The 23,885-nt window shown below is 67.1% G+C and overlaps 8 protein-coding genes across 8 annotated transcripts; 2 read left to right on the plus strand and 6 right to left on the minus strand.

Annotated features, from left to right (window-relative positions):
• Window positions 1-172: 172 nt before the first annotated feature.
• On the minus strand, window positions 173-2,465 carry RHOBADRAFT_50422 (uncharacterized protein; the record flags this gene model as incomplete). Its single annotated transcript, XM_018415311.1, has 2 exons — window positions 173-1,792; window positions 1,860-2,465. 2 exons carry the CDS (start codon window positions 2,463-2,465, stop codon window positions 479-481), a joined length of 1,920 nt encoding a protein of 639 aa, XP_018267584.1. The 3' UTR covers window positions 173-478.
• A 1,140-nt stretch (window positions 2,466-3,605) lies between these two features.
• On the plus strand, window positions 3,606-4,750 carry RHOBADRAFT_56573 (uncharacterized protein; the record flags this gene model as incomplete). The annotated part of the gene is made up of 3 exons (XM_018418415.1): window positions 3,606-3,936; window positions 4,014-4,199; window positions 4,281-4,750. Coding segments are annotated over 3 exons (970 nt in total), but the record flags the coding sequence as incomplete, so codon positions are not given.
• A 318-nt stretch (window positions 4,751-5,068) lies between these two features.
• On the minus strand, window positions 5,069-6,496 carry RHOBADRAFT_47715 (uncharacterized protein; the record flags this gene model as incomplete). The annotated part of the gene is made up of 7 exons (XM_018415038.1): window positions 5,069-5,130; window positions 5,217-5,411; window positions 5,511-5,520; window positions 5,679-5,693; window positions 5,756-5,834; window positions 5,897-6,149; window positions 6,241-6,496. The coding sequence occupies 7 exons, from the start codon at window positions 6,494-6,496 to the stop codon at window positions 5,069-5,071; spliced, it is 870 nt and encodes a 289-aa protein (XP_018267586.1).
• Window positions 6,497-6,889: 393 nt separating this feature from the next.
• Window positions 6,890-9,792, minus strand: RHOBADRAFT_30943 (uncharacterized protein). The gene is made up of 8 exons (XM_018412935.1): window positions 9,199-9,792; window positions 9,041-9,121; window positions 8,539-8,933; window positions 8,354-8,456; window positions 8,053-8,260; window positions 7,570-7,975; window positions 7,221-7,499; window positions 6,890-7,140 (listed from the first exon to the last, which is right to left on the minus strand). The coding sequence occupies exons 1-8, from the start codon at window positions 9,764-9,766 to the stop codon at window positions 6,928-6,930; spliced, it is 2,253 nt and encodes a 750-aa protein (XP_018267587.1). The 5' UTR covers window positions 9,767-9,792; the 3' UTR covers window positions 6,890-6,927.
• Window positions 9,793-10,160: 368 nt separating this feature from the next.
• Window positions 10,161-12,210, minus strand: RHOBADRAFT_65802 (uncharacterized protein). The gene is made up of 10 exons (XM_018418778.1): window positions 12,160-12,210; window positions 11,957-12,074; window positions 11,612-11,714; window positions 11,419-11,484; window positions 11,184-11,332; window positions 10,984-11,117; window positions 10,811-10,909; window positions 10,627-10,739; window positions 10,392-10,523; window positions 10,161-10,316 (listed from the first exon to the last, which is right to left on the minus strand). The coding sequence occupies exons 1-10, from the start codon at window positions 12,191-12,193 to the stop codon at window positions 10,278-10,280; spliced, it is 987 nt and encodes a 328-aa protein (XP_018267588.1). The 5' UTR covers window positions 12,194-12,210; the 3' UTR covers window positions 10,161-10,277.
• Window positions 12,211-12,575: 365 nt separating this feature from the next.
• On the plus strand, window positions 12,576-17,275 carry RHOBADRAFT_50424 (uncharacterized protein; the record flags this gene model as incomplete). Its single annotated transcript, XM_018415312.1, has 11 exons — window positions 12,576-12,660; window positions 12,727-14,420; window positions 14,502-14,868; window positions 14,949-15,130; window positions 15,408-15,816; window positions 15,916-16,285; window positions 16,371-16,460; window positions 16,570-16,695; window positions 16,759-16,842; window positions 16,908-17,044; window positions 17,133-17,275. Coding segments are annotated over 11 exons (3,687 nt in total), but the record flags the coding sequence as incomplete, so codon positions are not given.
• A 2,036-nt stretch (window positions 17,276-19,311) lies between these two features.
• Window positions 19,312-21,835, minus strand: RHOBADRAFT_56578 (uncharacterized protein; the record flags this gene model as incomplete). Its single annotated transcript, XM_018418416.1, has 13 exons — window positions 19,312-19,509; window positions 19,577-19,611; window positions 19,672-19,700; window positions 19,783-19,950; window positions 20,019-20,220; window positions 20,351-20,378; window positions 20,448-20,639; window positions 20,695-20,811; window positions 20,880-20,950; window positions 21,051-21,237; window positions 21,337-21,422; window positions 21,481-21,535; window positions 21,686-21,835. 13 exons carry the CDS (start codon window positions 21,833-21,835, stop codon window positions 19,312-19,314), a joined length of 1,518 nt encoding a protein of 505 aa, XP_018267590.1.
• Window positions 21,836-22,590: 755 nt separating this feature from the next.
• On the minus strand, window positions 22,591-23,849 carry RHOBADRAFT_40356 (uncharacterized protein; the record flags this gene model as incomplete). Its single annotated transcript, XM_018413704.1, has 4 exons — window positions 22,591-22,904; window positions 22,986-23,395; window positions 23,536-23,704; window positions 23,777-23,849. The coding sequence occupies 4 exons, from the start codon at window positions 23,847-23,849 to the stop codon at window positions 22,591-22,593; spliced, it is 966 nt and encodes a 321-aa protein (XP_018267591.1).
• Window positions 23,850-23,885: the final 36 nt, after the last annotated feature.

Below are 23,885 nucleotides of genomic sequence, written 5' to 3' on the forward strand. Positions count from 1 at the left end.
CCGCCGCCGAGCGAGACCGCGTCGGCTTCCGCCGGGCAGGAGTCCGCTCATCTGGCCTCGACGAGACACTCCGCTTACCGGCAGAAGCTCTCCCGCCGAACCGTCTGCGCTAGCGAGAGTCGCCGCCAGCGTCAGGCGCCGGCGCGGAGCTCGCCCCGCTTCTTTGGCACCAGGGGCTGCACACCGAGTCTCTTTCATTGCTCGAGCGCACTACACTCGACCCTCTGATCGCGCATTCGGCCGGACAACCGTCGACGAGACGATGCGGCCGCAGCAGAGCCGAGACGCGCTTGCGAAGGTCTCGAGGCGGGGCTCGAGCGCTCGACGACAAGTGGACGAGGGCGCGTTGCAGGAGGTTCGAGAGGAAGAGAGGACGAGAGGACAACGACGAGGAAAGATCGAAAGGACGCGAGACGCTATACAGGACGAGGAGGACCCGAGGAACCCGCCGACGTCGACGCCGACGAGGAGCGCCCGCTCACCACCTCCTGCCGAGCAGGTCCTCGCCCCACGCGTTCGCCATCCAGTCCGCCTCGGCTGCCGCTCTCCCAACCGCCGCATCGACGACCGGCGCCGCCTCCAAGCTCCCGAGGCTCTCCCTCGAGCTCTTGGCCTCGACCTTGGCCCTCGTGACCTGGCTCAGCGCCGCGACGCGCAGCCCGCCTGCACTGACGGCCTTGCGCAGGAGGTGCGGCGCGCGACCGCGCTCGCGCGCGAGCGTGTGCGCGTGCGCATGTGCGGCGCTGAGGAGGCGGCGCTGCGAGGGCGAGAGGCCCGTCGCGGCGTCGAAGGGCGAGGCGAACGGCGAGGGCGGCCGGGTCGACGAGGTCGAGGACGAGGAAGAGGGGAAGGTGGGCGAGGCGGAGAAGGAGAAGAGCTGCGAGACGCGCTCGCGCAGGAGGGAGGGAACGCCGGAAAAGGCGCCTGGGGCAGGTGGCGGCGTCGCGACTCGGTGCGGCGGGTGCGGCGGCGACGCGTCGAAGGCTGGGGTCGGGAGCGAGATGCCGAGGCCGGAGAAAGACTCGTAGCGCGGGAAGGCGGACGAGGAGGACGAGGTCGTGAGGAGGTGCGAGTCACTCGCGGCGTGGCGGAGGACGAGCGAGTTGCCGAGCCCGGCGCCGGCGTGGCGGGGTTTCGTCGGCGAGTCGGCGTCGCCCGAGATGGCGATTGTCGGGCAGAAGGACGAGGCATGGGCCGAGGAGGACGGGAGCGGGTGGTGCGGCGTCGGCGGCGAGTAGTCGAGCGAGAGCGACGACGAGTACGACCTGGCGCTCGCCGTGTCGTCATCGCGCGCGCCGTACTGCAGGAGCTGCGGCGTCGATTCGAGGGACGAGCCCAACCCGATGGGCAGGCTCGAGCGCGAGAGCGGGTGCGGCGCGCTGACGAGCGGCGGTGCCGGCGGCGGGAACTCCTGGTTGACGCCGTCGACCCAGTGCAGGACCTCGCTCGCGCTGCGCATGCGAGGCTGCGGCGAGTCGGTGCCGCCGCCGCCGACGACGACCGGGTCGGCGAGGATCTCGACCGCGTCCTCGTCGTCCTCGCCGCTGTCCGACTCGGGCGTCGGGCTGAACAGCGAGAAGAAGCCTCGCAGCGACAGGAGAGAGCTGCGCTCCTTGAGCGTCTTGGGTGCCGGCGGCGCGAGTGACGAGGACGGGGCGGCTGACGGCGGCGCAGGCGAAGAAGCTCGCGGTGGTGCGACCTCGTCGACGTGCGCGCCGAGGTCGGCGGGGCGGATCTTCTGCGCTTGCGGCGTGATGACCCGCGTATCGGCGTACCCATGACGCTCGAGGAGCTGTAGACGAGGTGTCCGAGTCAGTTGACGAGGTCGCGACAACGAGGGAGACGTGAAGGGGACGCACCTCTTGCAGGCTCGAGAAACCCGGATCCGCCTCGGCGCCATCGACGCGAGGATCCACAGGATCGACAGTGGACTGCGCCGGCGCCTGGGCCCGACCGCGTCCGAGCGCCGTGAACGACGCCTTCTTGCCCGGCCCTCGCAGGCCGGCGGCAGCGGGCGGCGGCGTCGCGGGCGGCGGCGTCGCGGGCGGCTGAGCCTGCACCTGCGCGACCCGCAAGCTGGCCGCCGATGCCCTCGCGCCGAGCGGCGAGCCCGAGCGCGACGGGGCCGAGTTCTCGTCCTGCGCGTCCTGCGGTGCCGACTCGTCGCTCGCGACGCTCGCCAACCGGCCGAACCACCTCCCGCTGCGGCGCATGCCCGCCGCCGCCACCGCCGATGACGAGCCCTCGGTCGGGCTCTCTGCGCCGCCGAGCTGCCGCGCGGCGAGCGTGCGCCGCTTGAGCGCCGCCTTGTGCTCCTCGACGGCGGCGGACGCGGCGGGCGAGAGGGCGCGCGCGCGCGTGGGCGAGATGACGGGTTTGGCGAGCGCAGCTGAGCGCGATGAGGAGGAGGAGGAGGGCGTTGGGCGGAGCTTGGTTGGCGGTGAGGGCGAGGTGGAGAAGGACATGGGGCGACGACGAGGGGGAGAGGTCGAGTCGGCCGGCGGCGAGGTAGGGCTCGAGACGTAGGAGAGGGGCCGGGCGCGAGGGGTGGGGGAGGGACGCGAGGGTGAGGACGAGGCGTGCGAGGACGAGATGGCGCGCAACGACGAGGTGGCGAGCGAGACGGGCCGGCGAGGAGCGCTCGACGACGACGCCGACGAGGACGGCAACGGCGGCGAGCGGGTCAGACCGAGTCGCCTGCCGCCGTCGCACTCGTCTGCTGGCGTCATGGCAAAGTCGCTGCGCACGACGGCGGTCCTCCTGCGGCGCTCCTTGTCGGCCGCCCGGCTCGAGTCGTTCGACCGGGCGGGCTCGGCATGTTGCGCGACGTCGACGCTCGTCTTGCTCTTCTTGAGCGCGCCCGTGCCGCTGCCCGCGGCGCTTGCGCCGGCTGAGGCGCGGTCGGCGGCGCGACCGGGGGCTGCCGGAGGTGCAGGCGCGGTCGCCGAGGTGCCGCGGAGGATGAAGGGGCGGACCTTTGTCGGCTGGGCGGGCGGTTTGGGCTGGGGCGGGGCGCGGTTGGCGCGCACGAGGTGCGACTCGGAGGTCGAGCTGGGCAGGGCGGGCATGGAGCGCTGCTGGTGCCGGGGAGGTGGGCTCGAGGAGGCGAACGGGCGAGGCGGGGAGGGAGAAGGGCTCGGGGCCGTGCGACTCGGTGAGGGTGCGGCGGGTGTCGGCGTGATTGCCGCGGTCACGCAGGCCCTGCGAGCAGGTCGACAGAGCGGTGTGGAGGAGAGCGAGAGCGGTGTGTTTGCTCTTGTCGCGTCCGGCTCGACGCGTCTCGCCTTTCCTGCCGGTCCCCTTGTTCCGCGTTCGGCCGAGGCTTCCGATGGTGGACAAGTCTGTGCTGAGCTGCACGCTGTCAACGCATGCGTCCTTCAGCGCGCAAGGCGGCCACTCGCTCGACCTCGGCAACGTTTCCCCGCATTTCTCTGAGCCCGATCGTCGCAGCAGCAGCCCTCATCAGCTCGCGGCCTCGCTCTCGCCTGCACCAGCGATTCGACCGCACCAGCACCCTCTCGCATGCTCAGCTCGTGCTTCCCAGCCCACCTCGTCGCCTCTGCCCTCGCCTCGCTCCTTCCTTCCGCCTCGCCGTCCTCGCCGTCGATGCTGCTCGACCGCACCTCGCACGTCGACCTCCTCGTCCTCGGCCTCGGCTGGACCGGCTCGTTCCTCCTCCCGCACCTCGCCTCCCACCACAATGACCTCACCGTCGCCGCCACCACCCGCGACGGCCGCGACGGCACCCTCAAGTGGGCGTGGGATCCCGAGGACGACGGCAAGGACCAGTACGCGGCCCTCCCGAGGGCAAAGACGGTCGTCGTCGTGTTCCCGCTCCGAGGTGAGGGCTACAGCACGCGCCTCGTGCGCGGCTACGAGGAGTCGGTCGGGCAACGTGTGCGGTGGATCCAGCTCGGCTCGACGGGCATCTTTGACGTGCGTCCCGCTCTCCTTCCTCTCGCTCCTTGCGCACAAGCGGACGAGCTCACGTCGACATCACTCTCCTCCTGCAGGGCGGTCCTACGCTCGCCTCGTTGAGCGCCAAGGCCGAGCACGACGAGAAGCCCGCTGCCGCGCCCAAGTTCGAGTGGACGACCCGACACTCGCCGTACGACCGCAAGAACCTGCGCGCCATCGCCGAGGACGAGCTCCTGTCGCAGCACTCGGACACGGTCGTGCTCAACCTCGTTGGTCTCTGGGTGCGTCGCGCTCGTTCCCCTCCCTCGCTCCCTCTCTCGCTCTCGAGCGGCCGCTCACACCCTCGGCCCGACTCTGCGCAGGGCGGCTCGCGCAACCCGGCCAACTGGTTCACCCGCATCGCGCCGACGCCCGAAGCCCTCGAGGGCAAAGGCTCGCTGCACCTCCTCCACGGCATCGACCTCGCGCGCGCCATCATCGCCGTCCACCTCGCGCCGACCCTCCCCTCCTCTTCCGCGGCGACGGGCGCCGGGACGGGCCAGCGCTGGATCGTGAGCGACCTGCGCGTCCTCGACTGGTGGGACCTCGCCTCGGCGCACCCTCTCGCCGGCCCTCCCCCGCCAGCCGCCCTCCTCAGCACCGGCGAGCGCTCGCCCGACCGCGCCCTGTGGGTCCAGGACCTCATGCGCAAGCACGGCGTGCGCGCCCTGCCGAGGACGCCGCGCGAGCTTGGGCGCGCCATCGACGCGCGCGAGTTTTGGGAGGCGTTCGGGCTCATGCCGGTCCGGGGCAGGTGGGAGGAGGCTAGGGCGTAGCGCACTGTTGTCCTACTGTAACGAGAGATGTCTCGAAGTGCTCTTTCGCCCGGCCGCCCTGAGAGTGAGCGCGCGAGAGCCTGGGAACGAGCCGCACGGTCCTCGGCAAGCTCTCGAGCTGCTTGCCCTTGAGCACGCAGGAGCGGCTCGTCGCTCGGATCAGGCCTGCTCTCGCCATCTCTCGCGACACGATGAAAGGAGAAAGCGAGGCTGGGTATCATTGCCGGCCGCCGAGAGATTACGAAAGCGCGCCTCCTTTAGTCTAGGGTCAAAGCCTCGCTCGCCGTACAACACGTCTCCTGCATCTATAGGTTGAGGTCGTCCGAGTCTCGACGCTACTTCTTGGGCTTCTCGGCGGGCATGAAGAGCCAGACGAAGACGGCGATGACGCGCAGGCCTGTGCGCGAGAAGGGGAGGTCAGTGACGTCCTCGTCCTCGTCCCGCTCATCCTCCTCCTGCTGCGAGAGAGAAGTGTAGACGTACCGGTACAGACGCCGAACGCGACTGCCGAGCTGCTCGCAAAGACGATGCCGGCCGAGCACATGCCGCCGAGGAAGGCGGCAAAGACGGCGAGCGCGCGGTGGTCGCGGCTCTTGACGGCCTTGCGGGCAAACAGGAGCGGGTCGTTGGCGAGCTCGACCCAGACGGTCGTGAGGACGAGCGAGGTGCCGCTGGCGGCTGTTGAGGGGGAAGTGCGAGAGGGGCACGAAATGGTCGGCGGGCAAGGTCAGTGAGGGGCTCGGAAGGCAGGCGACGAGGGCGAGAGAGAGGACGCACGATTCAGGCGCTGCAGACATAGAGAAAGTAGACGAGAGAGGACGACGAGAGTGGACAGGTCGGGCAGGTCGACGACGAAGGGAGGGAGAAGGGAAGGGGAGGAAGAGGACAACGGCAAGGTCAGTTTCGAGTCCTGACGAGGTCGACCGTGCTCTGTCGGCGGCTCACCTTTGCAACGATGCCCTGCGACGAGAAGGCTTGGTCAGTACAAGGACTTGGGGCAGGACGAGGGAGGAGGGACGTACCTGCAGACCGAGACTCGCGCTCGCGAAGCCGAGAGCCGCCATGCCCTGCGGTGACCGCCACGACGCCTCTGTGCGGAACCTGTGCGCGTGAGGTGTCAGGGCGCGGATCGAGACATACGAGGGAGGAGGGACAAGACGCACTCGGCGACGCTCGTCTCGCGGCTGAAATGGGCGCACAACGCGGCGGCCATGGTGAGGAGCGCCGAGATGAAGGTGGCCGACATAGCCCACCACCGCTTCTTGGCGCCGACACGGTCGCCAATGCGGCCGAGCGAGGTGCCGAGGAGGAACGACAGGAGCGACGTGAGGGCTTGCTGGTCAGGCTTGTGGAACGTCCGGTCGCTCGTCGCGAACAGGCGCCCGACGGCGAGGCCGAGCTGGACAAGGCCACCGGCTATGCGAGGGGGAAGGATGAGGGTGGTCAGCGCTCGGGAGGCACGGAGGAGGCAAGGGGAGGGAGACGAAGAAGGGAGAGAGGGACGCACTCTGGAAGCCCGCCCACAAGTAGCACGCGAGGAAGGTAGGCGCGGACGTGAAGCCCGTCAAGAAGCAGAAGAAGAAGCACAGCTGCCACACGCCGAGTGGCCCGCTCGTGTCGACGTTGGACTGGAGGAACCTCCTCGCCGCGGGCGGTGACCTTGGCGGCTCGGCGACAGGGGACGAGGCGGTTTCTGCTGGACCGGCGCTCGAAGTGGTGGCACTGCTGGGTGCCAGGAGGCTGTTCTTGGCTGTGTCTGCCATGGCGTGGTCGAGGAACGAGGGCGACAGATTGCGAGAGCTGATGGCGCGAGAGGTCGAAGGGGAGAGGCGAGGGGCGTGATCGAGGCGTCGCGACTCGCGTGCGGATGGTCGTGTGCAGTGGGCGAGTCGAGTGAGAGGGTGCAGAGCAAGGCGCAAGCCGCTGGAGCGGGTGCGGACGAGATCTTGGTCGTGCCGTCGGTCCGCTCCTCACAAGCCGAAGCGCCGAAGCAAGTTTCGCCCGGATCGCTCTCGAGATTGTCGATTCCGTGCTTGACTCTGGCGCTCTCGCCAAGCCTCTCGTCGCACGAAACGGCCGTCGGCGGCGGCCGGTGCCGCAGTCGCTTCTTCACCGACTCCAGCTCTCGATCTCTCGCTCGCGACGTCGACCCGCTTGAGAGGTAAAGAGGACATTACTCGAGCGGAAGGCTCTGCTACAGCCACCGCAACGCGACGACGTGCACGAGGGCGATGGCGGCCGTCCAGCTCGGGTCGGCGAGCGCAAAGTCGAGCGCCGTTTCGAGGACGAGGAGGGCGACGACCGAGAGCGGGACGACGGAAGTGGTACAGGCGGTCGGGCCAACGTGTGGTGGCGCGCAAGTCGGCGGGGCGGGCGAGGACGAGGCGAGTCGGGCGAGGAAGAAGAGCTGCGCCGCGTGGAGACGAGCATCAGGCTCCCTCCCTGCGACGGGAGAAAGAGACGTGAGATCGGCTCGGCTTGACGCACCTTTAGCATGGCCGCAGAGAGCGCGACGGCCGTCGCAATGCCCGTTTCTGCGCTGCGGGCGACCCTTTGCCGTTCCGACCCGACGACAGCTGGCCGCTCGGGCCGCTGCGCGGCATCTTGCTTCGTCGGCGGTGTCGACGGTCGACTCGGCGGGGTGATCGAGGGCGGTGGAAGAGGTAGAGGAGGGCGTGAAGGTGGGGGAAGTGGCGGTAGGGAGGAGGACCGGGACCGGGAGAGGAGCGAGGGGGTGGAAGATGTGCGGCTCGAGGCCGGTCGACGCTGGGAAAGTTCGAGTTAGCCGCCTGGCGAGGTTCACAAGACGACATGGAAGAGAGAACGAGAGACGCACTTGCAGAGGCGGGCTGACCCTCCACTCGCTGTCGTCCCTCGACTCGGGCTCCTCGACCTCGACCTCGACCGCCCTGTCGCCGAGCCGCGCGCTCTCGAGCCGGCTCACGCTCCTCCCTCGCTGCGGCCTCCACAGCGGCGGCCGCTCGCTCACGAACGACTGCTTCGCGGCCCATCTCCCTCTCGGCGCCGCTAGGACCACCTCCTCGCCCTCGCCGTCTCGCCCTGCCGAGCGCCATCCGCGCTTGAGCTCGATCCGGACGCCGTCGATGGCGCGCAGCACACGCTCGCACAAGGGGCGACGAGTCGGGGAGCGGTGGATGAGCGCCTGGAGGAGGGCGAGGAGGGAGGGAGGAAGGTCGTGTCGTGCCGAGGCGGCAGGTGGAAGTGGCGCAAAAGGATGGAAGCTGCGGCGACGACGAAAGAAGAGTCTGTCAGTGGGAGACCGCTAGGGAGCCACGAGGGAGAGGCGTCGGGGACGCACCCGCCGTAACGCTTGACCTCGTCCTCCATCTCGCCCGTGTCGTCGCCCTCGGCGCTCGCGTACGGGAGCGCAAAGTAGCACAGGAGGTAGAGGACGAGCCCGAGCGCCCACATGTCGGTGGCGCGGTCGGGAGGAGGTAGTTGGCCCGTGTGCGGCGAGAGAAAGAACGCCTCGGGCGGCGTGTAGAGGAGGGTGCCCGAACCGCCTCCTGCAGGGGAGATAAGGGGGTCAGTACGCGCTCGAGACCGGGCGACAGGCCCCTCGCTGATCGACGAGCGAAAGAGGAACGAGAGGAGCTCACGGCGCTCGGCATGGTACGAGTCGGACGTCGCGTTGCCAAAGTCGCTCAGCTTGCAAGTCGGGAGGAGCGCATCGTCGTCCCAGTGCAGGAGGACGTTCTCCGCCTGTGCGCGTGTGGGGGAACCTCGTCAGGGTACGCTCTCGAGCGAAAGATCGGAAAGAGGGAGAGAGAGAAAGAGGACACACCTTGAGGTCGAGGTGCAGGATGTTGCGCCCATGGAGGAACGACAGGCCCTCGACGATGTCCTGGAACAGCGTCATGATGTCCTCGACGCGCAAGAGGTGCACCGCTCGCTCCCTGCCCTCCCGCCTCGCGCGCCTCGCCCTCTCTCGCCCGCCTTCCTCGCCCGTCGGCGTCGACGTGCCCTTCCTCGCGTCGACAAAGCCCTGCAGGCTCCCGCCGTTGGCAAACTCCATGAGGATGTGCAGGGTCGGGACGGGCGGCGCAAAGGCGCTGCGGGACGGCGACGTCTCGAGCCAGGCGTGGTGGTACCGCGTGATGTTGGCGTGCGTGGCCGACTCGAGGAGGTGCACCTCGCGCAGGATCGACAGGAGCGACGGGGTCGAGTCGCCGACGGGTACTGCGTGAGGAAGAAGGCGTCAGGGATTGGTCACGACCTGAGTCGAGGCCAACCGCTCGACCGAGCAGTCCCGACCGCACATGCCGACGAGCGAGAGGGGGACGCACTCTTTTTGCAGGCGTACAGACCGAGCGCCTCGCCATTGAGCACGTGTCGCACGAGGTAGACGCTCCCTTGCCCGCCTTTGCCTGCGTCGCGGTGGGAAGGTCAGTGCACGTCCTTTCGCGAGGGAGGGACGACGAGAGGAAGAGAGAGGAGGACGTACCGAGTAGCTGCAGCTCTTCGAAGAACCGCGCAAAGTAGCCCTCGTTCATCTGACCCTCGTCGAGCCGCCCGTCTCGCCCCGCCGCCGCCGGACCTGCTGCGCCGGCGACCGTCTCGTGCGCGCCCGTCGGCGTCGGCAAGGCGCGGGCCCGGGCCCCAGTCGACGACGGCGTCGTCGCGCGCGAGTTGACCTCGCTCAGGAGGTCAAAGTACGACTGGCCGTCGACCGTCCTGCTGCCGTACCCGCCGCGCGCGACCGTGCGCCGCCTGTCGTCCAGGTCGAGGTCCACCTCCGAGTCGCTCCACCGCCCGTGCCCCTCCGACTCGGTCGCCTCGCCGTCGTGCTCGCCTGCGGGTAGCGGGAGGAGCCACCCTCGGAGCGTCGCGCGAGGCCGGCGGTGCGCTCGCGAGCTGGGCGACCCGGGCCCGCGCGGCAGGTCCTGCAGGCACAGCGGGCAGACGCTCGGCGGCGGGCCAATCGTGCCCACGGCCTCGGCGGGCGGCGTCTCGTCGCCCTCGTCGTCGTCCTCGTCGCCGTCGACCTCGCCCTCGTCGTCGGTGCCGCTCATCTCGCCCGAAGTGGGGGTAGGCCGCTCGCCCGCCCTCCCCTCGCGCCTGCCCTGGCTGCGCGGCGCGCTCGACACCTGGTTGAGGCGTCTGCGGCTGATGAAGGTGGGCGAGCTGCTGCGCGGCGAGCCTGGCGGGGTGGGCTGAACGGCGAGTCGACGGAGACGGGGCGAGTACAGGACGAGCTTGCGTGACGAGGGGTCGCTGAGCACGACCTGCCAGTGCGTGTGGTCCTCGAAGTCGGGAGGCGGATCTGGCTCGAGCGGCGCAGAGGCCATGGCGAGCGGGCGTGCGAGTGTGAGGAGGAGCAGGAGCCAGCGGGAAGGACGAGGCGGTTGGTCGACTTGCACCGCCTCGACAAGGTCTGATCTCTCTCGCTCTGCTGCAGAGAGTCTATGCAAGGAAGGATGGTTGCAGAGGTACCCAGTGGAACAGAACGAGGTCACAGCGGAGCCGAGGAGGGTCTACGAGAAAGCGAGGGGAGGAAGAGGGACAAAACGACAGGGCGGGGCTCTACTGCTTCTTGACACCGGTGCGCGCGTTGTCGTAGTTCTGCAAGGCCAGGCAGTCAGAGAATGTCGCTCGAGGGACGCCGGTCGAGAGAGAGAGAGAGGGAGCGAGACGCACCTGCACGAACCACTCGACCGACTCCTGCAGCGCCTTGTCGAACGGCGTGAACTCAAAGTCGGGCAAGTACTTGCGCAGCTTCTCGTTGCTCGCCGTCTTCTTGTACTGGCCGTCGGCCTTGGACGTGTCCCACTGCGCGCGTGCCGCTCGAGGGTCATTTCCCGGCGGACGGGCGAACAGGCACGAGCGCGCGACGCTCGACGACGGGAGGAAGGAGAGAGACAGAGAGACGCACCGTGACCTCGCCCTGGAACTCGACCGCCTTGACAATGGCCTCGGCAACCTGCTTGATCGTGATCTCGTCCTTCTCGCCGACCGACAGGATGATCGGGTCGATCTCGGGGTACTCTGCGGGTCCGGGCGACGGCATCAGGACGCGCTCATGGGCACGGTCGCACAGACGAGGAAAGAGGACGCACCCTTGAGCTGCCAGATGAAGAGCTTGGCGAGGTCGCGCGAGTAGATGAACTGCCGCAGGGGCGTGCCCGAGCCCGCGACGGTAAAGGGCGTGCCGTTCTCTGCGGGCGGGCGCCGAGAGGGTCAGTATCATCGAGAGCAGCCACGAACTGGGACAGGACGACCAGGGACGCACTCTTGGCGAGGAGGCACTTGTGGACGAGGCCCGGAATGACGTGCGAGTCCTCGAGGTCGTAGTTGTCGTGCGGGCCAAAGATGTTGGTCGGGATGGCCGACGTAAAGTTGCAGCCAAACTCCTCGTTGTAGGCACTGCGTGAGGGGGTCGACGAGGTCAGGTCTCGTGCGCCTGTGGAGGAGAGAGGCGGAGGGGCGCACTGGTTGTAGACGTCGACGAGGCGCTTGCCGTGGGCGTAGCCAAAGTTCGAGTGGTGAGGCGGGCCGAGGTGGACGTGCGACTCGTCGATCGGGTACGAGACCTTGTCGGGGAAGACGCAGGTCGACAAGCACGAGATCATCTTCTCGACCTGCAGGCGAGGAAGGCGCGTGCCGGTCAGTGTCCGGGTCCTGCTCGGGCCGGTGCGGCTGGGAGAGAGAGGGAGCAGAGACGCACGCCGTGCTCCTTGGCGGCCCACATGACGTTGTCGTTGATGAGGCAGTTGTCGCGGAGGAAGGTGAGCTGCGGGGTGAGGACAAGGGGAGTCAGCGGACCGCTTGCAAGACCTGGCACCAAGCCCCCGTACGGCCAGTCTGCTCGACCGCATCGTGGGCTTGTCGGAGGACGCGAACAGGGGCGCAGGGCTCGCCTTGTACTTCATGTTCTTGAAGAGGCCGCCGACGAGGGCGGCGAGGTGGATGACGTGGGTGGGCTTGTACTTGTCGAAGATGGCCATCGTCTGCTTGAGGTCACTGTGACGGTGGGCGGAAGGAGAGTCAGCGAGGTCTGTGCGGGATGCACGAGGACGAGGTGCGAGTGCGACGAGGGGGGCGAGTCGGGGCGAGAGGCGGCGCCGGTGCGACGGTCGCGCGCCAGCGTTCGGCGTCAAGAGTGCGCAGTACGGCTTGGCCGGCTGCGCATGGCCGGGCAGAGGGTGTGGGGCGAGGACGACGCGTCGAAAGGGGAGAGGGGGGGGGAGGGACAAGGGACTGACCGCAAGTCGCCGTCCTTGGAGCTGAGGTAGATCCACTGGTCGTCGTCGGCGAACTTGCCAAACTGGCTGCCGACGGCCTCGTGCTCGACGGTCCACTCGATGGCCTTGCCGACGAGGCCTGCGAGTCGCGTCGTGGTCAGCTCGAGGACAACGGAGCTCCCTCTCGACAGGTGCGCGACGCAGGGCAGCGAGAGTAGGCGCACCGGTACCTCCAGTGACGAGAATGGTGGCGGGCATGTTCACGCTGGAGCTCGAGCTGGTGAGGGTGAGGAGAGGAGCGAGGAGTCGCTGGCAACCGCCATCCCGGCCGCAAGCCTCGCGCCACTTCGCAGGTCGTCCTTTTGAGCTGTGTGTGTGCTGTTTATCTACTCGGAAACACGGCGACGCGGTCCTTGCTATTTCTCCCCGAGCTGAGAGCGCGAGAGCAAGCGCGGCTGCCCCGACCGCGCCACCTTCGCCCTCTGTTCACGGCTGCCTCGCCGACCAGGCACCGAGCACACCAGCGAGCACCACCAGTCTGCTCGCAGCCTTCGCTCGACCCGAACCAGCCTTTCGAACCGGCCCGCACCGCCGCCCCTCGCACCTCGGCTGCTCCTCATCAACTCGAACCCCGCCCACCATGGCCGACGAACTCGAGAAGCTCGAGCTCCTGTCCCTCGTCAACTCGATCACCCAGGAGCTCGTCAACCACACCGGCCTGTCCGGTGCGTCCCCCTCTCCCCCTTCCTCGTCTCGTCCCCTCGCGCTGACTTGCCCTCTCGCGCACACAGACTCGACACTCGCCGAGTTCCTCATCCACCTCCACGGCGAGAGCAAGGACTTCAAGACGTTCAAGCAGAAGTGCTCGGACGTCGGCGCCGAGTTCCCCGACTCGTTCCTCCAGGCCGTCGACCGCCTCATCCTGTCGATGCACCCCAAGTACAAGGTCAAGAAGGCCGCCACCGCCGCCGCCAAGGGCAAGGGCAAGGCCGACGGTGCCGCTGCCGCCGAGGTCGTCAGCGAGGACAAGCAGAAGCAGATGCGCCTCTTCCCCGGCCTCGCCCTCCCCGACAGCGACTGGATCCCCTCGTTCACGCCCGACGACCCGGCGACCGTCAAGGAGCGCCAGATGCGCATGGGCCAACCCGTCGACGTCAAGGGCGCGAGCGACAACAACCGCCAGCGCGACGAGGACCAGCTCGGCGTCGACGACCTCATGGCCCAGCTCGAGGGCGTGAGAAAGCGCACCGTCGACGACGACCCGCGCGACGCCAAGCGCACCCGCCACCGCTCGCCCGACTATGAGCGCCGCGACGACCGCCGAGGCGGGCGCGACGACGGGCGAGGGCGCGACGACGGGTACGGCGGCGGGCGGGACAACGGCTACGGCGACCGTGGGCGGCCCGGCGCAGGCGGCGGCGGGAGCCGGTACGGCGAGGACGACCGTGGGCGGTACGGGCGCGACGGGCGGACGGGCGGTGCGGGCCCGGCGCGGCTCGACGAGAAGCCCGTCCTGTACAAGATCTACCCGGGCAAGGTCGCCAACGTCAAGGACTTTGGCGCGTTCGTCACGCTCGAGGGCATCATGGGCCGCATCGAGGGCATGGTCCACGTCGGCCAGATCTCGAGCGCGCGCGTCACGCACCCGTCCGACCTCATCTCGCGCGGCCAGTCGGTGTTCGTCAAGGTCATGTCGATCACGGGCACCCGCCTGTCGCTGTCGATGAAGGATGCCGACCAGCGCACCGGCGCCGACCTGAGCCCGCACCTGCGCGTCAAGACCGAGGAGGAGCTCCTCGAGGAGTCGCGCAAGGCGGCCGAGCGCGCCGCGACCGGCCCCAACGGCGTCGCCGTCCGCAAGTCGTTCGCCGACGACCACCGCACGGCGTCGGTCCGTCGCCTGACGAGCCCCGAACGGTGGGAGATCAAGCAGCTCATTGCCTCGGGCGCCGCGAGCGCGTCCGACTACCCGGGCCTCGACGACGACCTCCTCACGCCGAGCGACTTTAGCGGCGGCAAGAAGTCGCTCGCCGACGAGGCCGACGAGGAGCTCGACATCGAGATCAACGAGGCCGACGCGCCGTTCCTGTCGGGCCAGAGCAAGCGCGCGCTCGAGCTGTCGCCGGTCAAGATCGTCAAGGCGCCCGACGGCGGCCTGAACCGCGCCGCCATGGCCGGTGCCGCCCTCGCCAAGGAGCGTCGCGAGCTCAAGGCGCAGGAGGCGCAGGACGAGGCCGGCGACGACGCGCGCAACGTCAACACGCCCTGGCTCGACCCGATGGCGCAGCAGCACGAGCGCTCGTTCGCCGCCGACGCCCGTGGCGCCGCCGCCGGTCAGCGCGCCAAGGACATGCCTGCGTGGAAAAAGGCGACGTTCAACCAGGCGACGACGTTCGGCAAGATCACGAGCTTGAGCATCGGCGACCAGCGCAAGAGCCTGCCCATCTACAAGTTCCGCGATCAGCTCATCGAGGCGTTCGCCAACGTGCGTCCCCTCTCTCTCTCTCTGTCCCTCTCTCTCGTCAAACGAGGCCCTGACCCCGAGGTCTACCTTGTCCACCTGCAGAACCAGGTCCTCGTCGTCGTCGGCGACACCGGCTCGGGCAAGACGACCCAGATGACGCAGTACCTCGCCGAGGCGGGCTACGCCGACCGGCTCAAGATTGGCTGCACCCAGCCCCGTCGTGTCGCCGCCATGTCGGTCGCCAAGCGCGTCGCCGAGGAGGTCGGCTGCCGCCTCGGGACGGACGTCGGGTACACGATCCGGTTCGAGGACTGCACGAGCCCCGAGACCAAGATCAAGTACATGACCGACGGCATGTTGCAGCGCGAGTGTCTCGTCGACCCGGACATGAGCCAGTACAGCGTCCTCATGCTCGACGAGGCGCACGAGCGCACCATCGCGACCGACGTCCTCTTTGGCCTGCTCAAGAGTGCGTCCCCTCTTTCCCTTCTCTTCCCTTGTCGTCACCTTCGTGCGCATCCCGACTAACTCGCCTCGTCCACTGCACAGAGTCGCTCAAGCGCCGCCCGGACCTCAAGCTCATCGTCACGTCGGCCACGCTCGACGCCGAGAAGTTCTCCGAGTACTTCTTCGGCTGCCCGATCTTTACGATCCCGGGCCGCACGTTCCCTGTCGAGATCCTGTACACCAAGGAGCCCGAGCCCGACTACCTCGACGCGGCTCTGATCACGGTGATGCAAATCCACCTGTCAGAGCCGCCCGGTGACATCCTCATTTTCTTGACGGGTCAGGAGGAGATCGACACGTCGTGCGAGATCCTGTACGAGCGCATGAGGATCTCATGTTTAACGTACTAAGCTCTCATGTTTAACGAACTAAACCCTCATGGCTAACGTACTAAGCTCTCATGGCTAACGACCCGGCCCCGCCCGGTGCGCGCAAGGTGCGTCCCTTCTCTCTCCCTCCCTCCCTTTCTTTCTTTGTCGTAGACCTGCCCGCCTTGCCTAGTTCTTGTCGCGCATCTCTCGCTCGCCCTCGTACCCCCTCCTCTTGTACCCGGCCCTCTTCCTGACGCACTCGCCTCGCCCCTCGTTCCTCCTCGTCCTCCTGCAGGTCATTCTCGCCACCAACATCGCCGAGACGTCGCTCACGATCGACGGCATCTACTACGTTATCGACCCGGGCTTCGTCAAGCAGAACGCCTACGACCCTCGCCTCGGCATGGACTCGCTCATCGTCACGCCCATCTCGCAGGCGCAGGCGCGTCAGCGTTCGGGTCGCGCCGGCAGGACGGGCCCGGGCAAGTGCTACCGCCTGTACACCGAGGCGGCGTACCGCAACGAGATGATGCCCAACTCGATCCCGGACATCCAGCGCCAGAACCTCGCCCACACGATCCTCATGCTCAAGGCCATGGGTGCGTCCCTCTTTCTCCTTTCTGCGGCCCGTTCTCTCTCCCTCGCGAAGGCCGGCAACTGACGCCTTGGTCCCACCCCCCTCCCTCTCTCCCTCGCAGGCATCAACGACCTGCTCAACTTCGACTTTATGGACCCGCCGCCGCAGCAGACGATGATCACGGCGCTCGAGAACCTGTACGCGCTGTCGGCGCTCGACGACGAGGGCCTCCTGACGCGTCTCGGCCGCAAGATGGCCGACCTGCCCGTCGAGCCGCCTCTCGCCAAGATGCTCATCGCCAGTGTCGACCTCGAGTGCTCCGAGGAGATCCTCACGATCGTCGCCATGTTGAGCGTCGGCGGCAGCATCTTCTACCGCCCCAAGGAGAAGCAGTCGCAGGCCGACGCCAAGAAGGCCAAGTTCCACCAGCCCGAGGGCGACCACCTCACGCTCCTCACCGTCTACAACGGGTGGGCCGCGAGCAAGTTCAGGTGCGTCTCGTCTCGCGTCTTGTCCGGGTGGTCGTTCGTCGCCGTCGTCGTCGCAGAGACTAACTCTCGTCGTCCTCGCACGCAGCAACCCGTGGTGCTCCGAGAACTACATCCAGGGTCGCGCCATGCGTCGCGCGCAAGACGTCCGCAAGCAGCTCCTCGGCATCATGGACCGGTGCGTCACTCTCTCACTCGTCGTCGTCGCAGGAGGAGAGAGCCGTTCTGGCCCGAGACCGACCGTCAGGCAGGCGAGGGAACTGACCCACTCGCTCACGCACCTGCAGGTACAAGCACGACATTCTCTCGTGCGGCAAGAACTACAACCGTGTCCGTCGCGCCATTACGAGCGGCTACTTCCGGCACGCCGCCAAGAAGGACCCGCAGGAGGGCTACAAGACGCTCGTCGAGGGGTGCGTCCTCGTCTCCTCACCTTTTCTCCCGGTCGATGCTCACCCTCGTCTTTGTCCTCGCAGCACGCCCGTCTTCCTTCACCCGTCGTCGTCGCTGTTCAACCGTGCGCCCGAGTGGTGCGTGTACCACGAGCTCGTCCTCACCACGTGCGTCTTCTTCTCTCTCTCTCCTCTCTCGGGCACCTGACTGACCCTCTCTCTCACACACACAGGCGCGAGTACATGCGTGAGGTGACGGCCATCGAGCCGCGCTGGCTCACCGAGGTCGCGCCGTCGTTCTTCAAGGTCGCCGACCAGAACACGATCTCGAAGCGCAAGAAGCAGGAAAAAATCACGCCGCTCTTCGACAAGTGCGTCCAGTTTGTCTCTTTGATTCCGAGGCCCGTGCACTGACCCGTCCGACGCACTCCCTCCCCTCGACCGTCCTCGTCGCGCAGGTACGCCGAACACCAGGACGCGTGGCGACTCTCCAAGCTCAAGCGCGCCACTCGCTCGAGCCAGACTTTTTGATCGGACCTTGTGTAGCTGTACTCGCCGTCTGTCAGATCAAGTTTGCCTCGTTCCGGCTTCGTGTCGACCTCGAGTCGGCGAGCGCTCGCTTTCGTCAGAGAGGGAGAAAGCGGGCCTGGCTTTCCTCGCGAGTGGGTCTCTGTCTCGAGTCGAGAGCCTTTGAGAGAGCGCAAGCCCTCACACATGAGCTTTGCCACAAGACCAGTCCGACCGACCCTCCGAGAAATCGCTCTCGAAGCTGCGACGAGTCGACAAGACGCGCACCGAGAGCGACAGGGATGCGCTGCGCAGCTCCTCTTCGATCGAGAGAAGGCGTAGCTGAAGTGGAGGAAGAAAGAGCGGGCCCTCAAACGAGCGACGTGCGCGCCGACAACGACGTCCAGCTCGTCGGCTGCGGCGAGCAATATCTCGAGAACGAGAGCCAACCAGGGCGTCCCACCGAGCTCAATGGACGTGGGAATAGCGTAGCTCGCTTTCCCAGCCGTCGGGAGCGCAGCGCCTGCCTTGACGACAGTGTGTACTCGAACGGCCCGCCCAAGCTGCGGCGGGCCGACGATGCCAAGGCGACGCTCGCTCCTCCTGCGAGGCTCGGCTTTTGAGAACCCTCCAGGCTCGCTCGCGAGGAGCAGGGACACAGCCAAGGCTGGACCACGGCACTCTCGACGAGCGCGAGCCCATCTCACAAGCCCGAGCCGGCGGCGACGCCCTCTCGCCCAGCAAACCAGGAGCCGCCTCGCGTCAGGCAGCCGCACTCTCATTCTCCAAGAGTGGGTCCCGCACCCTGTTGCAGCCCACAGTGCCACTGCCGCCCAGCAGAGCTTGCCGCCCCGCCGAGAGAACGGTCTGACGACAGCTCGCGCTTTGTCACGTCGTCTTCGGCAGGGGTGCGGTCAAGGCTGAAGGGGGGCGAGGGCACTCACGGCAGACGACAGGCGTGGGCAGCTTGCGCAGGGCAGGGGCTGGCAACACGGGCTTCTGCCCTCCCTCGCCTGCTGGCCCGCCCGCTCGCCCACGCACCGAGAGCTGCACAGGGGCTGGCTCGGGTGCCGGAGACCTGCCATGCGGAGCGACTGGAGCAGTCGAGCAGGCTATTAGGCAGGATGTGATGGTGGGAAGTCGAGGGGGAGATGAGGCGGGAGATGAAGATCGGGGAGCGTCGGACGGCGGCGATGAGGACTGGGGGAACTCGCAGGCGGGTGCGGTGGCTTGTTGAGTGCAGTCGACGCGCTCCCGAGCCGCTATTGAGCGCTGGAATGGCGAGCTGGTGGTGCCGTGAGGGAGAGCTGCCTCGCAGCGTGCGCGCCGCTCGCCGACGGCTCTCGCGCGCTCTCTCTCGCACCCTCTGAGTCGCGAGCCTTGGCGTGCCGCCTGTCGTTATAGAGGAGAGGCTGCCCGGGCAACGAAGAGGCGCGCGTTCGCTTCCTCCCCTCGTGCCGACCGTCTGGAGGTCACGCTCGAGCGAGAGCGGTCACCAAGGACGCACGGCTATGCAGATGCCAGCTAGCTGCGTCGCGCGACGACAGAGAGAGACCCACTCGCGAGGAAAGCCAGGCCCGCTTTCTCCCTCTCTGACGAAAGCGAGCGCTCGCCGACTCGAGGTCGACACGAAGCCGGAACGAGGCAAACTTGATCTGACAGACGGCGAGTACAGCTACACAAGGTCCGATCAAAAAGTCTGGCTCGAGCGAGTGGCGCGCTTGAGCTTGGAGAGTCGCCACGCGTCCTGGTGCTCGGCGTACCTGCGCGACGAGGACGGTCGAGGGGAGGGAGTGCGTCGGACGGGTCAGTGCACGGGCCTCGAGCCGGTCATTCACGCTCGCACACATCAAAGGAGAGACACAGAGCTTTTCGCAGCATGCGGAAGAGCTCGACTTGGCTGCCTGCCACGGGCGTGAGCCACCTCGACTTCGAGCTCTCGGTCGTTTCTGGCTCTCGGCTCGCTGAACCTCTCGTTCCGCTCGTACGCTCGATCATCGCTACTTATCGCACTTCTTGTTGCATCGAAGGAAGGCCAGGAAAACGAAAGATACTCGGTACAAAGAGGCAAAGTCCCTCGAGCGCGACCACCGCCACGCCGCCGCCGCCGCCGTCATTCTCCTCGAGCGCTCAGAGCACGTAGCGCAGCTGCTTCTGCGCCGGCGCCATGCGGCTCACGCCGTCGCTGCCGGCGTCCTTCTCGTCGTCGCCGTACAGCTCGGCCTCCTCGCGGTCCATGCGGGCGTTGTCGCGCGCGAGGAAGAAGCGCAGGACGAGGCACAGGGCGATGGCGAGCGCCGCGACGACCGAGTTGGTGATGAAGGCGATCTGGGGAGGCAGAAGAGAGTCAGGTCGATGCGAGAGAGAGGAGAAGAGGGTGACGGCGGCTGCTCACCGAGTACTCGGGGCCGTCGCTCTTCGGGTAAAGGTCTGTGGCAGAAAGAGTCAGTGCCTGTCGAGGAGACGGGGAGACCGGGACGTGTGACGCACAGGGCGACCAGATCTGGGCGAGGTTGCCACTGTGGAAGAGGCTCGAGCGTCAGTCGGGCTCAACTTGAGAAGGTCCTGAGGGCGGGCGAGGTTTCGCGGTGCTGGACGCACAAGCTGTTGATGAAACCGATCGCGACGGCACGCTTGGCGCGAGGGCGCTGGAAGACGCCCGAGTACCAGGCGAGGAGGATGTTGAAGTTGCCGTGCAGGCCGCAAAGGGCGAGGACGATGGCGACGTAGCGTGCGGCGGTGTTGAGCGTGGCGGCGGCGATGATGAAGCTGCAGGAGGAGTGTCCGAGAGTCAGGAAGAGGTCGAGGAGAGAAAGGAGGCGGCCGAGAGGACGCACCCGATCATGCCGACTGCGAGCGGGACGACGAAGAAGTAGCACCGCTGTCCCTTGCGGTCCGACAGGCGCGACAGGACGAGCGAAAAGATGGCGGCGACGACGTAGGGCGGCGCCGTGATGAGGAGGGTGTTGGTCTTGCTGTAGTGGAAGTCGCGCATGACGGTCGGGATGAACTGCGTAAAGGCGCTCGCCGTCGTCTTGGCTGCACGTCGCGAGAGGGAGAGTGTCAGCGACTGCTCTGAAGGTGCGACCTCGGTAGGGACGAGCAGAAGGCTGGAAGGGTGCAGGAGGTGCGAGGAGGAGGTCCGTGCGGGAAGTTGACAAGGACGTACCGGCAGTGATGACGCACAGGGCCCAGAGCTGCGCACAAAGACGCAAGGTCAGTCCGAGCACTTGCTGAGACGGTAGAGAGAGCGAGAGGCGACGCACGCGCCAGTCGAGGACGGCAGCCTTGAGGGTCGCGAGCTGGCCGACCTGCTCCTCGCCGTCCTTTGAGCCGGCGTCGACCTCGAGGCGGTACACGGCGAGGGCTCGCTGACGCAGGGTGAAGCTCTTGGTCGTCGCCGGGTAGTCGGGCAGGAGGAAGACAGCGCAGATCGCCGCAAAGACCGTGATGGCACCCTGCGGGGAGGACACGTCAGAGGTGGTTCGACTTGGAGGGCCGTTTCTTGCTCACCTCGATCAGGAACACCCAGCGCCACGACTCGAGACCTCGAACGCCGTCGAGGCTCGCTTGGACGCCCCCAGATATGAAGCCAGAGAAGGCGCCGGCGAGGAGAGAACCCGTGTAGAGCTGGGAAGGACGCAAAAATGGGTCAGCGATTTGCCCGTGAGCGCTTCGAAACGTCGAGGATGACCCACAATGGCCGTGCGCAGTGCAAGCTCGCTCCTTTTGTGCCATGAGCTCAACAGGAATACCGACCCAGGGAAATCTGTATGTTCAAGTTGGTCAGCGAGCTGTTCTGCGACGTCGAGGGCTGCACCCGACGTCGGCGGCGGCTCTGAGGGGGCACGAGGACGAGTTAGACTCACAGGGCGCTTCGACGAGGCCGAGGAGGACGCGCACGGCATAAAGCTGGTTCCGAGTCTTGACGAACGCCGTGCAGAGGGAGACCAGGCCCCAGAGCGCGACGAAAAATGCGATGAAGTAGCTCGGGCGCGACCGTGATAGTATCATATTTGCCGGGATACCGCCTATTATGTAGGCAGCAAAGAGGATCTGCGAGGAGGAGGAGGGTCAGCGGGAGGAGGAGGAAGGGGACCGGCGGGAGGAGGGCGGCTAGCGCCGTTCTGCCGACAGAGGACGGCCGAGACGTACCGAAATGGCGACGTTAAAGTCGGTGCCCTTCATGCCGAGGTCTTCCTCGATGCCCTGGACGCGAGCCGAGGCGAGAGCGTTGCGATCTGCGGGAAGGCGAGGGGGTCAGTGCGGGCCTCGCAAAGTCGAAGCGGCTGGGCGCACCGAGGTAGTTAAGGACGAGGAGGATCCAGAGGACGGGCATGAGACGCATGTCGAGCTGTGTGCGCGGTACAGGGTCAGGAAACGTCTCTCGAGTGCGGGACGAGGAGGCCGGCGACGGCGGCAAAGCACGACGTCGCCGCCGGTCGACGGCCCGCCCTGGCCTCGTACGTCGTCGGCGTCGACGACAGAGAGATAGGGGACGCACCTTGCGAACGAGCGCCTTCTCCTCGACGGCGTACTCCTCCGGGGTGAGGGCCGCGATGATGTCGATTTCCTTCTGCAGCTCGCTGACATTGCCGGCGTCGACGCCGTTGACGTTCTCGATCTGGAGCACGGAAAGCTTCTTGTCGGCCATGTTGAGGACGACGAGGCGAGAGCGAGTGAGAAGATGCAGGGAGAGGAGGAGAAAGGCGGAGACCCGGACAGCGAGCGAGGAGGAGCAGCTTGTCCCCCGCGCCTCGATCGCGAGCCTGCTCGCCGCGTGCCGAAGCGCCGAAAGGAGTGGTGCGAGCGGTGGTGGTGGTGGTGGTGGTGGTGCCGCGAGCAAGGAGGAGAGCAAGGGCGAGCGAGAGCACCGGGCCGCAAGCGGCCGTGGGGTGGCAGCGCCGACATGCTAATTTGCCGTGCGGCGACCCACCCCTCGAAGGGAGCGAGCTCTGAGCGAGTCCAAGCGATCGAGCGCAGCGAGAGTGGGGGTCGAACCAAGGGCTTAGGGTGCGGGCGAGTTTGGCCGGCCGCGGCCCGAGCGGGTTGACCTTCCTAAGTCGGGCTTCCTCCTCGCTCGACAGCCGACGGCTCGCTCTCCTCTTCGCTCGGCGCTTTTGCAGACAGCGCGAGTCGTTCTGCGCTTTGAGCGCAGGATTCCCTTATCTACGAGCGTGGCGCGCCGACCGCAAATCTTCAGAGAGCTAAGGAGAGGAAGTCGCTCAATGTCGTCCACCTCGCCGAGGCGCGGAGCCAGACTAACCACCGTAAGCCGCTCACACGAGAGGGCAGACTCGCTAAGCTCACGAGCTCTCAAACAAGCTTCTCGGAGCGATGCAGGGGGTCGAGACGGCGAGAAAGTACAGATTGCGTCGAAATCTGGTCTAAACAAAGGTCCGGCGTGCTCTAAAGGTACCCGCCATTGGCCAGCATCGCCTTGGCCTGCGCAGGATACCAATCCTCGAACCCGAGGTCCCACCCAAAGAGCGGCGTGTTGACGCGCTGCTGCTTGCCCTTGGCGGCCATGCCGTCGAGCGTGTCCATGTCGTCGGCGTCGAGCGTGATGAGGTGAAGGTTGGCCTCGATGCGTGCTGCGCTCACCGACTTGGGGAGCACGACGCAGCCGCGTTGAGGCTGGTACGAGATGAGGACGGTCGCGGGCGAGACGCCGTGCTTGTCGGCGATGGCGTTCAGCTCCGGGTCGGACAGGAGGGGCGAGTCTGCGCTCGAGCGAGACGACTGATGGTCAGTGCGTGAATATGAAGAGGGAATGGGATCGAGAAAGAGAAAGAGGGACGCACTGGTCGAGCCGAGAGGGCAGTAGGCCTCGAGGAGGATGCCGCGCTTGTCGCACCAGGCCTTGAGCTTGTGCTGCGGGTTGAACGGGTGGAGCTCGACCTGGTTGACGGCAGGGACGACCGTCCACGTCTTCTCGAGCTTCTCGAGGTACGCGACGCTCCAGTTCGAGACGCCAACCGCCTTGACCTTGCCCGTCTTGAGCAGGGCCTCCATGCTCGCCCACGTCTTGCTCATGTCCCAGTCGCGGTCGACGGCGCGAGAGCCGTCCGGGTTGACGGGGAGGAGCGCCGACGACTCGTTCGGGACGAGCCGCACGGGCCAGTGGATGAGGTACAGGTCGAGGTAGTCGACGCCGAGCGATGCGAGCGACTCGTCGAGGCATTGCTCGACCTTGTCGTGGTACGTGTTCCACCTGTGGGGAGGGTGCACATGCGTCAGTAGCTGTACGACGACGAGGTGTGCGCCGAGCGAGAGGGGAAGAGGAGAAGACCAAGACGAGGTCGGGAAGAGTAGGGGGGCAGGACAGGACCGAGGGACGCGGCCGGGACTCACAGCTTCGACGTGATAAAGATCTCGGACCTCGGCACGCTCGACGCCTTGATGCCAGCGCCGACTTCTTGCTCGTTCTGGTAGATGAGCGCGCAGTCGAGGTGACGGTAGCCCGACTTGAGGGCGTGCTCGACGGCGCTCGCGACCTCGCCCGGCTTGGCCTGCCACGTGCCTGCAGGGAGCAGCGTCAGTTTGCTGGATGCCCGACGACGGCGACGACGAGATGAGGCGAGGAGGGACGCACCGAGGCCGACAGACGGGATCGACGCGCCCGTGTTGAGCTGGAAGGACGCGGGTGGCTGGGTGACGTGAGGCATGCTGGGCTGAAGACGGCGGGGCAGAAGGCGGCTAGG

The sequence above is a fragment of the Rhodotorula graminis genome (genome assembly GCF_001329695.1).
Source record: "Rhodotorula graminis WP1 unplaced genomic scaffold RHOBAscaffold_21, whole genome shotgun sequence".
NCBI lineage: Eukaryota > Fungi > Basidiomycota > Microbotryomycetes > Sporidiobolales > Sporidiobolaceae > Rhodotorula > Rhodotorula graminis.

What these genes read in the sequence shown, in the direction of transcription:
- RHOBADRAFT_65802 (XM_018418778.1), bottom strand. Translation starts at nt 12,193, where the DNA reads ATGCCCGCCACCATTCTCGTCACTGGAGGTACCG. An exon ending in CTCGTCGACGTCTACAACCA is followed by an intron (nt 11,118 to 11,183) that starts GTGCGCCCCTCC and finishes CCCCTCACGCAG; the next exon opens with TGCCTACAACGAGGAGTTTG. An exon ending in CAAGTGCCTCCTCGCCAAGA is followed by an intron (nt 10,910 to 10,983) that starts GTGCGTCCCTGG and finishes GCCCGCCCGCAG; the next exon opens with AGAACGGCACGCCCTTTACC.
- RHOBADRAFT_30943 (XM_018412935.1), bottom strand. Translation starts at nt 9,766, where the DNA reads ATGAGCGGCACCGACGACGAGGGCGAGGTCGACGGCGACGAGGACGAC. An exon ending in TCTGTACGCCTGCAAAAAGA is followed by an intron (nt 8,934 to 9,040) that starts GTGCGTCCCCCT and finishes TTCCTCACGCAG; the next exon opens with TACCCGTCGGCGACTCGACC. An exon ending in TCTCTGCGGCCATGCTAAAG is followed by an intron (nt 7,141 to 7,220) that starts GTGCGTCAAGCC and finishes CACGCGGCGCAG; the next exon opens with CTCTTCTTCCTCGCCCGACT.